This window comes from Barbus barbus (assembly GCF_936440315.1).
Source record: "Barbus barbus genome assembly, chromosome: 37".
Classification (NCBI taxonomy): domain Eukaryota; kingdom Metazoa; phylum Chordata; class Actinopteri; order Cypriniformes; family Cyprinidae; genus Barbus; species Barbus barbus.
Window position 1 is genome coordinate 15051974 of NC_136715.1, and position 16966 is coordinate 15068939.

General features: G+C 36.9%; 1 protein-coding gene across 2 annotated transcripts in view; it reads right to left on the reverse strand.

The window, feature by feature from the left end:
• cdh4 (cadherin 4, type 1, R-cadherin (retinal)) overlaps positions 1-16966 on the reverse strand; it is a gene marked incomplete at its 5' end in the record, with an annotated part of 231956 nt that overhangs the window by 73374 nt on the left and 141616 nt on the right. Inside the window, one exon of one of the 2 annotated variants that reach the window (XM_079396513.1) lies at positions 2166-2392. In XM_079396513.1, coding sequence (XP_079252639.1) covers positions 2166-2392 — 227 coding nt within the window. Of the gene's footprint in view, positions 1-2148; positions 2393-16966 lie in introns of both variants that reach the window. The other variant, XM_079396514.1, reaches the window with a different exon arrangement.

Sequence of the window (16966 nt, forward strand, 5' to 3'; positions counted from 1 at the left end):
TCTCTGCTACTTCAAAGTAACAAAAGACTTGCTTACTTTGTAAATTAGACATCTTATTTTTAATTACTTTTATGGCAAACGAGTCATGGCGGTGCGTGTGTGGGCATTTCTGTATGTGAGTGTGTTCGTTTAAGATGGTGCTGATCTTAAGTGCTAATTTCTATGCTAATTTTCCTAAGTGGTACCTTTGAATATATCCGTCTTTCAAGTCAAGCGGCCAAAATAAATTAAATAAATGTATAGAAAAGTAAGAAATAAATCTCTATTGTCTTACGTGAGGTCAAACTTTCTGTTAGCACAAGTCATTTGATGCATGAAACTTCTCACTAAAACAGCACTATGAAGGTAAAACCATGGTACTTTTATTACATGGCATGATTATCATATTCAAATACCATGGTTATTATGTATTACCGAGTTAAAATAATAGGATTATCAAGAACAATAATGATAACAGTTATTACAAATATTATTATTATTATTATATAGATGTATTAAATGTGCATATAAATAATACAAATATATACAAACAGTATATAAAATTAAATTAATAATACTAATCATAATCATTATTATTATTGGAAATAATTAACTGAATACATTAATTGTTACATTAATGCTTAAAAATGATGATATAGATATAATCACAATTTTCATTCTGCTCGGCCATGATGCAGAAAAAAAAAATCTTAAACTTTATTAGACAGTAGACTGGACACAATCCAAACTGTTAAAGTTCATAATATGTCCCCTTTGTCAAATTGTTCCTATGCCCTGCTTCTTGGTACTTCATTGAGTTACTTGAGGATAATTAGTTCATGAAAATCACATCTGTCAGGAATTCGAGACAAGACAGATGAAATTCTGGCACGTAAATAGATGAAACACGTCTTTATACTGAAATACTCTGAGAGCTAAACTACTTCATTTTTATTTTGATAATTTTTTCATTAATTATTTATGGTCTCAACTAGGTCAGAGAGTTGCAAAGAGTCACATTTTCCAGAACACCCATGTATCGTCTTGCTTTGTGTGTGTGTGTGTGTGCATACATGTGCGTTTGTCCTTTAGTAACCTGCCGTAACCGGCAAGGAGACATTTCTCTAAATGGTCGTGCAGAAGGAGAGGACATGTGTGGGGTTAGGGACACATGGATAGGGCTCGCCAGACCAGACTCCAGGATCCCTAGAGGACCTGCATTCCTGCTTCTCTGCTTGGCATTTCTAGGTCACTTTGGATGCAGAAACAGTCCGATGCCAGTGGGAAAGACATCTATATAAAGCCTGTACACCTCATCTGCTCTACACCAGAGCACAGGACATGAGCATGACAGCCACATGTATTAAAAGTTTAATGATACTTGCCAAGCAGGACACATTCTGGCGGAATTGTGTGTGTGTGTGTGTGAAGGGGTGGGGAGGCAACTTGGATGAAATATTACTCCTTTCATCTTTTGTATAAAAATTACATCTGAGCATTCACTTTCATAATCAGATCATGACTTTTGGTATGTTGCCAAGGGCTTGTGCAAACCCTCTAAAAGCGCTCCACACGTGACAGTGCCGCCTGTGCATACATGCGCGAGAGGAAGAACCGAAATGTAATCAATTTAAAAGCTATAACTACTTTTCAAATTCTCATGATTGCTTAAATGTAATAACATCTTGCTGTGCTATTGAATCTCGTTCTTGCTTGTGCTATATGGGCAAATAATTACACCGAGACGGCACATCATCTCCCCCCACGACCCCCCTAAAACCATGAACTCAATCAATGTACATTATTTCATGCACTCTATTACTGAGCTGCTAGACTCACTCACGGCTTTTCACAATACCCTCAGAAAAGAAAAAAAACAACTACAAAAACTGAAAAATAAAACTGTATACATGCTACCATTCAAAAGTTTGGGGTCTTAAGATTTTGTAAGGTTTTTGAAAGAAGTATCTTATGCTCAACATGCATTATTTGATCAAAAATCAAACTACATTATTTAAAAATAATTAATAACATACTGTAACTAAATATATTTATCAATTCTATAATTAAATATATAAAATATAAAGATAACGTGTACTTATAAAAATGAGCTCAACACAAATCTGTTCACAAACAGATATTTTTGGAATAATATTTGACATAAAGTACACATAATTTGCCCTTGCCTGGTTAACAGGAGGTGATAGCAGGTGTCCAGCGAGGGCCAGTTTAACAGTGGTCTCCCAGATATACTTGCCAGCGATGTCTCTGGCCGTCACCATGAACTGGATGGGTTCAGTTAGATTTGTCACATGTTGCTCTGTGTAAAGAGAACCATCCGGCCGAACGCTGAACTTTGGGTCACTGCTTTCGAAAGAGACCTCCTCTATTTGTTGACAGGTTTCAAACTTCACTGCAAGAAAAGAGAGAAAGAGAGGATAGAGGGTAAGAAAAACAAATAATAACAATGAAACTCATTGCTGCCAGATGCAAAAACTGTTCAAAGCAACCTTATTTTTGGCCAACATGTTTCATTGCTCTTGCCCACACATTTGTCATTGTCTATCTCCCCTACTATGCTAGACTGCTTATTAAATAAAACATGATGGTTATATACAGTATGAACGTATTGTAGTTATTACATTTAAGGTGGACAAGGCGTTACTGATTAAATACTTCATTCAGCCACATACAGACCAACAGACAAATAAATGAAATGAACTATATATGTAATAAATGATGGGCTATGGCTAAATCCAATTATATAGGCAATGTACTGAACATAAGATACCATTTGTTGATAATGTTTATAGCATATACAAAAAAAAGGATGCTCTTCTGACAGCAGAAGTGCTAAAAATTCAGTTTATCTTAAACCAAGTGAAGATAGCAAACAGAATGAGTGAATCATATGCTTTCTCCCGCTATGGTTGCTTGGAAAGGGTTCTGGTCAACAATAGCAGATGGTCTGTTCAGTTACACCTGAGGGAAAGTTCCACAGCTTCAGCTCTACTTAAAGTGAGCAAGCAAGTGAGAGAGAGAGCCATGTCTAGATTAATCACAGTTTTAAAATTAGAGCTCTATTTCACATTTACCAGAAGTTCAGTCATAGAACTTTAGTAGACCACTTCTGCTCTAAGTATATGGGAGTCAGGGACTACTTTTTAAAAATAGTACATATTTCTTAGGTTAAAGGAATAGTTCACCTGTAAATGTGGTGAAATTTGTAGGAAATTTTCTCATCCTCAGGCAAGTCAAGATGTAGATGTCTCTTGATTGGAGCAAATTTGGAAATTTTGCATTACATCACTTGCACATCACAATGGATCCTCTGGAGTGAATGGGTGCTGCCAGAATGACAGTCAAAACTGCTGATGAAAACATCACAATAATCCACACAACTCCAGTCCATAAATTAACGTCTTGTGAAAACTGAAAAGCTGTGTGTTTGCTATTTGTGGATTATTGTGATGTTTTTATCAAATATATTTTTATATTGTGAAGTCTCATTCTGACTGCACCTATTCACTGCAGAGGATCGATTGGTGAGCAAGTGATGCGATGCTAAATTTCTACATCTGGGATAGCCTGAGGTTAGGTAAAGTTTAAGCAAATATTTATTTTTTGATGAACTATTCAAGTTCATTTTTGAAAATCAATTTCTGTAAAGACACATAAATTAAAGCTTTTTTTCTATAAATGTCCACTGATCATTTGCACTTTTATTGCTTAAGGGAAAAAAAAAAATAAAAAATCACACAAACACATTGACAATAGTGGGGTATGTACGATGCAACCTGCCATTACATTTACATTTATTCATTTGTCAGATGCTTTCAAGCAAAGGAATTGCTTTGTCCCGCTAATATTGCATTTCAAATTGCATATAAAGTTCTAAACAGCATTTAAAACATATGTGACCCAACACTATAGTTTCTACAGTAAAGTAAAAATTGTATATTTAAATTTGGGTTAAGAACAGAAAGATGGTTTTATCTATGGTTTTAAACCAAAACCACTAGAGTACACTTTTTTTTTTTTTTTATTATTATTAAAGAAGAAAATATAACCCTTGTGACAACTAGCCCCAGTCTCATCTATGCATTAGTGACACTTCAGCTGCATATTGTTCTGACAGTGTTCAGTCTTTGCAGAATTCCAGTACTAGAGGGTCAGAGCGTTCCAAATAGATTTGAGTGCCGCTTCTCTCATCTCTTTCTTCCCTCAGGATTGAAAAGAAAGAAAGATGGAACTAAAATCACTTCCTACTGATTTTATCTCTCTTCCACAATCCCACTGATAACAAGACAAATTGATTTCATAAATCACCGTGGGACCAAGTCACTTGTTATGAGTGCTGGGCAAAAATGTTTAAAAAAAAAAAATCTGTCATGAAATATCTTGCACGACAAGCTTTTTATCAAGCCATCTATCCAATTTACCACACGGCTTCCTGCCAGAAGATGCACCAAAACAACAGGCTAATAAAGCGTAGAATCCATTTCACCAATTGCAGCGCGGCTTGATCAACGCTCCAGAGTTTGTCTGCTGAATAATTGCAAATGGGAGGGGAAGAGGCCGATATGCAGTTTTCAGAATGAGCACCAAACCACTGACACATGAAAGCATGCTGCCTACTTTAACAAGCTCAGCTCAAAACGGAAAAACAAAGTGCATCATACTGAGAGAATAATAACATTTTACTCTGTCAGTTCTCCTGAAAATGTCTAGAAGATTTAAATCAAGAATCAGAGCGATTTTGCTATTTGGCAACAGCCATGAATGGTCTGAATACACTAATTGCAGCCTGTTGTTGATGGGAAAATTATTAATTACATTTTTTTCTCCTTCCTTATTAAACATGAATAAAAACATCTGCCAGCAGGAAACATTAAAAAACACACTCATGATAAAAAAAGAGAGATGGATGTTTCTGTGAAGCAACAACGGCAGTCAATGTTTTTGTAAATTAGGCTAATTTGCTTTAATGGAATGAGCTAATTATTGTCATTGAAGGCTTTTTGTCACTCCACAACTGACATACAGAGGGTAAACCTGCGGATCAAGGGACAGAGGCTAAACCTTGAGTGTTTGCATAAGTAAAAACACTGGATTCACAGGAGTTGCCCTGCATGATATTGTTTCATTATGGGATGGGATGTTGGCATGTGAACGCAAGAATGGTCGGCCACAAAATGAGTTGTTCAAATTCAACAAGCCCAAAGAAGATGCCAAACCAGCATTTCCTCTTACTCTCTCTGTCTTGCTTTCATAATGAAAGACAGGGTTATACAGACATGTGCCCACAAGTCTCAGCTTCAGATGAAAAGTCCAATTATTGATCTCCTCATGCATGCTAAACATAAAAAAACCCAACTAGTATTATTCAACAATCTAACTATTGACTATGCACCAATCTGCCCAGAGTTTTGTTTGATGAACTTCCTGTTTGCATTTTGCATGTGATGACCAGCATCTGACCACCAGCTAAACACCAGTTAAGCATCTACTGTAAATTTTGTCCACATCAATAGGATTTATGTAATATAAGGCAAATGGGGACTGAGCGTTTTAGGTGTATTTTGTAGAGCTTTGTGAGAGAAGAATGTGCATAAAAATAGTAGGAATAGTAGTTTGTTATGTGACAGAGAGATCACAAACGTGTTTACGCTAGTCTTTTTAATGTACATTTGGAGAGCATGCAGATACAGATCACATTTTAATGGCAAGCGTTAATAATGAATTATTCAATGACTCTCTCATGAAAACAAACTTTGTTCCTGAATGAATCAGCTATTTTGAAAAATACCCATTATTAACACACGGACCGACAGGCTGTTCATATTTGCAAGTTTGCAAATCCAATAAAAAAGACCTTTTAGTGGGAGGTTCTTGAAATAGCAATTCAAAATGAGCTGAAATGTGGCCATGTGAAGCACAAAAATGCAGTACGATATTCAATTACAATTTCTCATTCAAGTCAGAAGCTTTAACTGCAGCACACATAAATAAAAACAAGAAAAATCAATAATCGATTGACGTTTCTGCACAAGGCAGCTTTATTGAAACTGCAATTAAAATTTTGGAATGTCAAGGTCTAATGTGTAACAGGATATGTGGGAGAGATATTGACCAAGAAGCAAGAATGAGAGTAAGAAAAACTAGATGATCGTGTCTGTGAGAGTGCGTGTGAGTGTATGCCGATGAGTATGTGGCTAGATGGATAGATGGATAGATAGACAGACAGAATGCTAAATAGAATGAGGAATGCACAGAGATAAGAAGAAGAAAAAAATTCTACCCAGGAGCACTATATGGTGAGGATTGAGTGGCTGTGAGGTGTGTCCTCTCCATGTGCAGGCCTAGGTTAAGACACTTCAGGAGAGCAGCAGTATTTGATGTTCTCCGCAAGCTCCCCTGAAGGTCATTCAGCCTGCGCTCACAAACAGAACAACATCACAAACTCAGGAGCTTTACAACAAGCTCTTTGCCTTACTGGGTGGTGTGTGGACACGGAGAGGTGTGCAGGGGTCATCTGTAGTTGAAAATGAAGCCTTCTCATGAATCAACTGTAACTGGAAAGACAACTCCTACGATATGGATAGGATTTTGACGAGAGCATCAAAGCTGGAGTTTTGTGTTTTTTACTTGATGTCTGTAAGCATTAGGTTAATCTACATGCCAGTGTACACCTAAATCTTGCCTTGCAAATTCACTTTTAACATACACATTTAAAATTTACTTAATGAAATGAATCAAAAATTAATGAATCATTCATTGAAATGAATCAAAAATATTGCAAGCGCAACTTGTACTACACATTTTTTAGTCTAATAAAATGCTCTTTGGACTAAGAAGATCTCCAACCAAATCCCCACCTGCCTACGACTAGTGTTTTAACAGATTTATCTTTAGCATCTATCGGTCTAATTGTTTTGTTTTCCAAACTGTGAATTTGATACTAAAGAACTAGTTTATTCATTTCAAAGTGTCTTGACTGCATTTGTTTATGGTACAAGCTATAGTGTGAATTTTCTAAGCTGTGATGTACACTAATGGCTATTGATGATATTGACAAGCGTTAAGCCCTTTAAATGTCTGGTTCCAACTTCCTTTTTCAATTATGCAAACACAATTCAGGTTGGCTAACATCAAATATCACTGGTCCTTGAGTGTCTCTCTTTTTTATTTTTTGGAAACAATAAATACTTTTATTCAGGACACATTAAATTGAGCAAAAATGAGAGTAAGATATTTAATAAAATTATATTTCAAATAAATTCTGTTCTTTTGAACATTTTATTCATCAGCGAATCCTGAAGGAAGGCAGCATCGTTTGTACAAAAATATTAAACAGCACATTGATAATATTAATATGTTTCTTGAGCACCAAATCAGCATATTAGAATTATTTTTGAAAGATAACGTGACACCAAAGACTAGAGTAAGGAAATAAAAAAATCAGCCTTGGTGATTATAAGAGACTTCTTTCAAAAACATTAAAAAAGACGTTTGAACAGTAGTGCAACTTCAGTGTCACTATTTAAATTTTTTCGTGTGTTATTTTTGTCCTTCTTAGAGCTTTACAAAAAAACAAAAACAAATAAATAAAAACACCATATAAGGGTACTGAATGACATGAGGGCATAAAAAAATGTATTTTTATTTCTAGGTGAACTATCCTCTTTTAAATGTTTCCCGTCGAAATGGTGGCTGCCAAAAAAAGGGTACTGTGTTAATGTCTTTGCAGGAATAAAAGACAGTCCTTCACATTACCCCAGGCCTGATCAGGTCCACCTGCCGCACTACTGCAGGTAGTACTGGGAAAAAAGGGCATGACATTCACAAAGACATCCACACACTCACAACTGCACAGTGCAGATGTGTGCGTGCGCATACACACACATACACGTGGCAAGGTCTTCAGGTCTGGTACTGGAGGGCTGCATTGTTCCGCTTGACTGACGGAGGAATAATGTACGGCGGCACAGAACTCTCTGTACGACCAGCGGACCCACACAACACAAAGACAGGGGGAGAGTGAGGGCACTAAACTGTTACCCTCGCACACACGTGCCAACCCAGGCACACACTCACTCGGGTCCCCCCTGACCCAAACATTCTGTCACTTTTGACAATGGCGGTTATGCTTGATGAAGCAAAGTGGGTTATAACACTCCGAGTCTGTGCTGCTCTTCATAGCCTTGTAACGGTGAAAATGTACTGCTTGTGAGTAATATGACATTCGCAGATGTGACTGTCATATTATGCACTCAGGATGTGGAGTAAACACTTTAATATGTTGTTTTGTGACTTTCTCTTTGGAATGGCAAAAAGTTGCAGCATGTATTGATAGGTCTGGAGTTTGAGGGGTAGTAGGGCAGAGATCAGATTTTATTCTGGCACTATTATTCAAAAGTTTAGGGTCAGTATGACTTTTTTGAAGAAAAAAAAGAAAAAACATGCAGCATGGATGCGTTAAATCGATCAGAAGAGGCATTAAAAATGTTTATAATGTTACAAAAGATTTTCATTTCAAATAAAAGCTGTTATTGTTCAAAAGCCAGTCTTTTTTGGAAAAATATGCTTTTATTTAGCACTATTATTCAAAAGTTCAGGCTCAGTATGATTTGAGTATGAACACTTTTATGCAGCATGGGTGCATTAAATCGATCAAAAGTGGCAGTGAAGATGTTTATAATGCTACAAAAGATTTCCATTTCTGTTATTATTCAAAAGTCATTCTTTTTGTGGAAAAAAATATATTTTTCTTTAGCATTATTATTCAAAAGTTTGTGGTCAGTATGATTTATTTTATTTATTTATTTGCAAAAAAAATAACACTTGTGCAGCATGGATGCATTAAACCGATCAAAAGTGGCAGTAAAGATGTTTATAGTGTTACAAAAGATTTTAATTTCAAACAAAAGCTGTTATTATTCAAAAGTCAGCCCTTTTTTGGGAAAAAAATTGAACTTTTATTTATCAAGGAGGCATTAAATAAATCAAAAGCAACAGTAAAGACATTTATAATGCTACAAAAGATTTTCATTTCATAAATGCTGTTGTTTTGAACCCAAAAATGGTAACACAGTTTCCTCAAAATATTATGTACAACTGTTTTTGACCCAAACTTTCTAGCCCTTTTTGTACGATGACGTTTATTGATGAAGTGAGGTCGGTTATAACACTCTCAATAACGGTGTATTTTTTTATTTTTATTTTTTTGCATGAGTAATACGACATTCACTGATGTTAAAATATTAATGTATTTACTCAACATGCTCAGGACATGTTGAGTAAATATTTTAATGCATCGTTTTCACAACTCGTGATGTGAATTGATAGGTCTGGAGTTTGAGGGGCAGTTTGTGTTGGGAAAACAAGCTATGGCAGAGAGATCGGACGTGCTTCAAATCCTCCTCACAAAATCACACGTCTGGACTGCTAATTAGTGTGAATGAACCAAAACACTTGTTGTTTTTTCTTCTGCACACAGCACTTTTTGTGTGATGCTGCTAGGTGCCTGAGATACGAATATGCTGTAAAAAACACATCTATCTGCCCCGTATTATTTATGTTTCTCTCTGAAAGAGCTCTCGAGAGCCATCTTTTACTCTTTAGCCTTGATCACTGAGGTCCTGCAATGCCAAGGAGAACTTAATCAGCAGGTCTTGACACTTTGTCCACAAATCAGAGGAAGAAAACATTTAAGTGAGTTCACAACTGTGAACTGAACTGCCTTTTCTGAGTCCTGCAGCCCAATGTCCTGAAATACAACTACTGTATGAGTGCATTTACTGGAGTATAGCTGTGCAATGCTTCAGCAAGGGTCAGGACATTACTACACTACATTTTACTATTATTATTAACTCAATCAACTGTTAAGTAGCATGCATTCATTAAAATACTCCCACTGTGTAAACTCTGCACACCTATAGACACATTTGCTCTACTAACATAAGGTGTTTATAAGCAATATGGTGCTTAAATGCAATAAGATGTAGCAGTAGCATTTGGAGGTCTTATATAACTACTGATACTTTTTTAAACGTATGTTTTATTTATATACACATACACTACTGTAAAAATGAAATCTATTTGATCAGTAATACAATATAACAGTAATATTATTACAATTTAAAATAACTGTTTTCTGTTTGAGTATATTTTAAAAAGTAATTTATTCCTGTGACGGCAAAGCTGCATTACTCCAGTCTTCAATGTCACATGATCCTTCAGAAATCATTCTAATATGCAGATTTGCAAACATTTCTTCTTCTTATAAAAAGTTAAAAACGGTTTTTATTTGTATTCTTATTTTTTTGCAAACTGTGATACTTCAGAATTTTTGATGTATAGAAATATCAAAAGAAGAGCACTTACATTTATATATGTACAGTATGTAAATGTTTACTGTCACTTTTGATCAATTTAATGATCCTTGTTGAATTATTTTCTTTAAAAAAAATGAATCTATTTTGAATGTTAGTGTATAAAAACAGTATTTTTTTAAAATATTGTCTTATATGGTAACACTTGCGGGAAGTCGTGGCCTAATGGTTAGAGAGTCGGACTCGTAATCCAAAGGTTTACGGGCCGGGCCGGCAGGAATTGTAGGTGGGGGGAGTGAATGTCCAGCGCTCTCTCCACCCTCAATATCACGACTGAGGTGCCCTTGAGCAAGGCACCGAACCCCCAACTGCTCCCCGGGCGCTGCAGCATAAAATGGCTGCCCACTGCTCCGGGTGTATGTTCACGGTGTGTGTGTGTTCACTGCTGTGTGTGTGCACGTTGGATGGGTTAAATGCAGAGCACGAATTCCGAGTATGGGTCACCATACTTGGCTGAATGTCACTTCACTCACTTCACAATAAGGTTCAATACATTAATGATAATGCAATTGCTAACATGTTCATTTACACATACAAAATCATTCAACATGACCAATAACAATTATCAACAAACGATAGTATATTTTTAAATGAACCTAGATTAATAGATTAAGTAATGTAAAAGTATTGGTCATTGTTATTCCATGCAATAAGGCTAACTAATTTAACTGTGTGTTACGGTTAATTTCAACATTGTTTTCTAAAATCAATTCACATGATAGTCTCATCAAGTCCATTTATGTAAAACCTTTTTTTTTTTTAATTAAACAAAAATAACCACATTAAAACAGTACGAAGGATATAAAAAAAAAAGGAGATGGCCGTGTATTCAGGCATCGAGTGTTGATCTGCTCCTGGAGAGGAGAATCTGGACACTGCAGTTCTCTTTTCCTTCTCTTTACTCAGAATTAGAAGCTCATAGTATAGAAGGATGTGCTTTAGGCAACAGGAAAATAGAACGGACACGGAGATAAAGAAGTTGTGCGGAAGCCCTGAGAAGTGGAAACAGTTAAAAGAATGGGAAACGAACATCAGTAGGAGGTGTCAAAGTGATTAATACACCTCATTGGCATGAAAGAAAAGCGTGTGTTTCTTACAAAAACATTAGTCACACTGACATCCTATTGGGTGCATTCTTTTGAACTGGCTCTTTTTAATAAACTGGCTGAACCCATTTCACAGACTGGACTGAATTGAACCCAAGTTATCAGCTGAAACTGAATCAGTTGAAATGCTTGGACGGATTTTAGAGTTAATCGCTCACTCAATTGATCACGTCCAACTAGAAATGAACCAAAAACCTTTGAATGAGCCAATTTCAAACCCCTTGTGCCATTCATTCAAATTTAGACAAAAAAATAGGTTGATTCATGCTTGACTTGCCTTTAACTGTATGTATTTAGGTTATAAATGTGCATTGTTAATGGTTACTTTTTACATTTGCTTATTATTTGTATACATGTTGGTAATACAACTGCAAAATAGTGTGGATAATGCAAAGCAACATACTTGTTATAAACCTATTTGTATTCTAAAAGTGAGAAAAAGACAATGTAATTAGTATGGCAATAACAAATGGAGCAAGAAAACAATTTACACTAATTTACACAACATAAATGAAAACATGATAAACAACAATATTTAACTAAATAAATTGAGCGTAGCATTAGTTCTGGCAGGTCACGTTAGTCAAGCTCGCATCAACTGACTCTCAGCTGATCCCCATCTACCTATAGGAATACGACACCTATCTAAGCATGCACATATAAGGTCTGTCAGTATTATCAGCAGTTTTCGCATTGCTCAATATAATCACCCTCCTCCATCCCCAACTCCTCCTCTGTCAGTCAGGATCCAGCCTTCTGATTCTCTTTTGAATCAGACCAATTCAAAAATGTGTACATAAAATTACTGAACTTTTAAACAAATCTGCAATACTTTTGTTGGTTCTGTTCTGTTTACCCTGGCGGGTTATCGCTGCTCTCATCCATGCTAGGCTTCATGGATGCGCAGGGAGTTCTTTCCCAGAATAGAACCATTCCGCCAATCCAAACTATATGCTAATTGTCAATCATCTTTGACGATAGTGGTCCTGACAGAACTATTTAAGTAGAGAAACAGGTGGCAATACAGGAACATCAGGGAATATTTTTCAGGGACGTCTCAAACTGCTAAATCATTTTTGAAACGAATGAATCGCACATGACTTGAACATCCCATCATTAATTAGTCATGACCAAAGGTTTTCAAACAGACCCCCCTCAAGAGAGTTCTAGGGGGTCCACAGAAAAATATAGCAAAAATTGTGTATTAATGTAAATAAATAAATAATTGAAGTATTAAAAAAACATGAACAACCACACCACATAGTGTCCATATCACATAACATATTTGTGCGACACATATTTGTTGGTGTCTCTTCAGGCCTTTGTCCCGGCTTGTTTGAAGACACCAGCCTTGAGGCTTTTATGTGTGCTCATTTAAGTGTGACGCAAGGACACTACAGAAGCCTGAAGCTACTTTAGTGTTGATCACCTCTCCAGAGGTACAAGATTACAGGTAAACAAACAGCTCCAGCTCTGCTCAGACAGCCAATTCGCCGCAACATGCTTTTTGCATTCATCCAAGTTGTAGAGTGTCACAGAGTTTGATACATATGTACATAGACAAGGCGCTCATCCTTATTCATAGAACACAAGTACACACGTGATTATTCTGAAGACAAAAGCCAGTGAAAATGGAGGGCTGGCATGTTTGCGTTCCCTAATTCACAGTTTCCTTGTTGTGTTGAATAGTCTTACACTGTAAAAAGTGATAAGTTGACTTAACTTTAAAAAATTTGACAATTCACTTAACGTATTTTTTTTTATTATTATTTACTTGATAATTTTAAGGCAACGGGTTTCCTCAATTTTTTTTTAAGTTAAGTCAACTTATCACTTTTTACAGTGTAGGCACTCAGAATATTTCCCCAGAAGGCACATTTGATAAATAATAAAATACACAGCACGCTTCTGTCAAGAAGGACTGACTGAAGTTTTGGGATGTTAGTAAGCTTTTAATTTGCGTTTCCTTCTGCCTAGCTTTATCTCTCTTTAACACTTTATTTTCTCAGCATTTCTCTCCACTTTCTTGCCTTTTTTTCTTGAAGGCAAGTAATCCCAACTCCCTAAATAGAACAGCTATTTTAATTTGCTGCTATCATTTCTAGCAGAGGTCTGTGGATGTTGTATAGCCATCCTCATTTTCCAGTCTTTTTTGATTTTTCACACTCATACAAGTAAATACATATTCGAAAAAAATCCTCAAAACCACAAAAATGCTGAAACATATATATCTGCTGACTGGAGATTCGTTTTAAGAGTAAAACACACAAAAACACTCTGAAAGCCTTCATCAAATAAACACTTGTGTGTGTGTGCAAAACTACATATTTTCAAAGCTAGCCAGCTGATGGGCTGTCTGAACGATCGGTCGACTCATCTGTCTGTATAATTGGACCGGTTTCGGGTTCAGCGACCCGTTTCTGAGGGGGCTTTTAAATAAGACACATTGTCATATTTTGAAATAGCTGAGACTCATTTTTATCTCTTTTGAGCTCAGCACACTATCTTAAACACACAACACTCATGGTGGGACGCTTAAAACAACAGCAGTGGCCAATGATGTCCATTGAAATGTGTATGGCTGTAGTGGCGGTTCTTTAAAAGGAATGAATTTAAAGATACAACTTTTCCAAAAGGGTTTTTTTTTTCTGTGCAAACTTCCTCAGCTAAAGTAAAGCATACTATTTAAGCAGCACTTCTAAAAAGACCAAAACAAACACATAGGAAGAAAGTATCTAGATACACTAATCAATCTTACTCTTAGACAAGTGGTGTAACAAACATAGTAACCCATCCATATTTGACATATTATCTATCCTTTTTACAATTTCTCACATTTTTGCTGTCACCAAAATCTTTTAGATGGACTAATGCTGTCAATTGTTCATGAAATATTTATTTTTACTCACAACTGTAAGTATTTTTACGTCCAGATGATTAAATCTCCCATCTGTGCCCACTGTCATAGATTTACGGAAAACTGCCATTCAACACAAATCTATTATTTTTGTAGCAAAAAATTGTTGGATATGACAGACGAAACTGGATGCACGTTGAAAGAAAGTCAAAATACTAAGTGTGACGAGTTGGCTGCCTCCCCCTTATGGTCATCACCACCCCGTCCCTTATTCGCCGCCCTTCACCAGGCTCCCGACGGGAGTGGGTGTGTGAGAGAGGAGGGGCGCTGAAACAGCCAGGGTTGGCAGCATGTGATGAGGCGCATCTGAACTGAATAGAGCCTCATCACCGCTGTTTAAATGCCGAGCACGCCTCTCATCGAGAGACCGGTCTCTTCCCCGTGCATGCACGCTGGTGTTCTCGTGGGTCCAGGAAGGGAGCGTTGAGGGATCGAGTAGCGCAGCCACGAGACGACTGACGGGCCAGGATGCCGGGCCGTATAACCCCCGGAAGCGCCGCAGGCCAAAGGAGGACGAAGCAGCTAAACGAAGCCGCCGCCCCTCGCACCCCGGACCCGAGAGGGGAGCGCGTGCCACCGAACTCCTCCCCTTACCTGGACCCTTCCTTTCAGAACACTGCCCTCCTTCACAAACCCCGCAGCACGACGAGGACACCAGATCCCCTGTTTATTTTGGACCCCTTTTGGACACTTTTATTTATTTGTTTAATAAAAGCCTCTCCGAGGCCTGACGCCACACCTACTGTGTCTGTTGTTTGCTCTTCCCGCCACATAAGGGATGAATTCACTAAGAATGAATTGCCCCCACTGACAGCATAACTTATTTTCAAACATTGTCTGTGTTGGTTTAGCATCTGATTAAGGGAACTGCATCCGGATTTGATGAACAGCGAATAATTCAACAGAGCATAACAGTATAAAATTCAAAATAAATAAAAACACTTTTAAAAATAAATAAAAAATTTAAATTAAAAATATTTTGCTTGTTTACCTGCATACCATTCATTTTAATGTCAAAGGAGTTCAGAGGACAAAAAGCTTGGGAATGCTGCTTTAAAGAAATGACCCAAAAATTACAGAAAAGTAACAAAACGTGGTGAAAAAACAAAACAAAACAAAACTTAATATTGCATTCACGTTTGCCTATCAAACATATTTGTGATTCTACTTGTTTTCTTTTTATGATAAACATGACCATCTAACACTATTTTATTCTATTTGTTCTCTATTTTTTTCTATTCTATCTACTTGTTTTCTTTTTATTTATTATAAAAAACAAACAAGAAAACCCTTGTTACCTGTTCTGCGTTAGACTAACCAAGACTTGTCATATTATTGCCCTTTTGTCGGTTTTGATTGCTTCTATTGTTCTCAGTTAGCAGTCGCTTTGGATAAAAGCATCTACTAACTGATAAAATATTAATGTAAATGATTCAAATTTCGCAAATTTGATTGCAGAGGGTTAGTGAATAAAAGGAAATGGGGGATTTTGATGAAAGTAAGGATGCGTAATCTACTGAGAATAAAAAAATGAATCACAAAACTATTTCTCAAGATTTGAAATGAGTGTCACCGTCCACAGCATGTAGTCTAGAGTCTAGATTAGTGTGATTTGATTGGATGATTATTTTGCTCATTTATTTAACTGTCCAGCCAAGCTACTACAATCTGATCCATCAGAGAAAAAACACTAGTGTGAAACGGTTTAATTATGTTGTCTTTTATTTTTTAAATATTCAGTCTAGCACCTTAGAAAGAGACAGAGAAAATCAATACCTTCCTCACTAGACCTGGGACACTAACGGTCAATGACGGTCAACCTTTTAGAAATGAATCCATATTTGTATCTTGGAGGTACTGTTTGAAGTGGCTGTGGCCTATTCCAGAAATAGCAGTTTATCCGAACATTACATTCATCTGCATAGTTCTTTTCCGACAGATTCGAGCTGCTTTTGAACTCTACTTTTCATTGACAAAAAGATGATTTATATAGCTAAAAATGACTAATGAAAGAGATCTCAAGGACATCTCATTTTCATTTCCTGAATGAGCAATAAACTGAAGTTAAAAGTGCAATAAACAAACAAATGAGCGTGTTTTTTGTAGGACTTCCGAAAGGCATTTCACCTGATCAAGACGACAGGTGACAACACAGCATGCAAAGATATAGTTTCCACCTGCGCTCTGCCTGTTAAAGCATGCTGAGCGCTGGAGACTGTAAGCTCAAAGAACGCTATAAGACAGGAGTTCTGACCTTTCTGTGTCTAATTTGCACGTTCACATACACACATGCAAATACACACACTCCCAAGGTTGCTCCCTCTGCAGGTTACTGTCAAAGCAATCTCCTCCTTTGCCATTTAGTGGCAGGTGGCCGTACTCGGGTCCACAGGGACACTCATTGTTTTCTCAAAGAGCAATGGCACAATAGGTGTGACAGGCCTCCACCGTCTGACTATCTCTGGCTTCTCCCTGTGCAACGACGGCTAAGAGTTTTTTTTTCTTATCAGATTCTGATCTCACCACGGAACAAAACCCCTTAAAGGTCAAATGCTCGCATCTTTACGGCA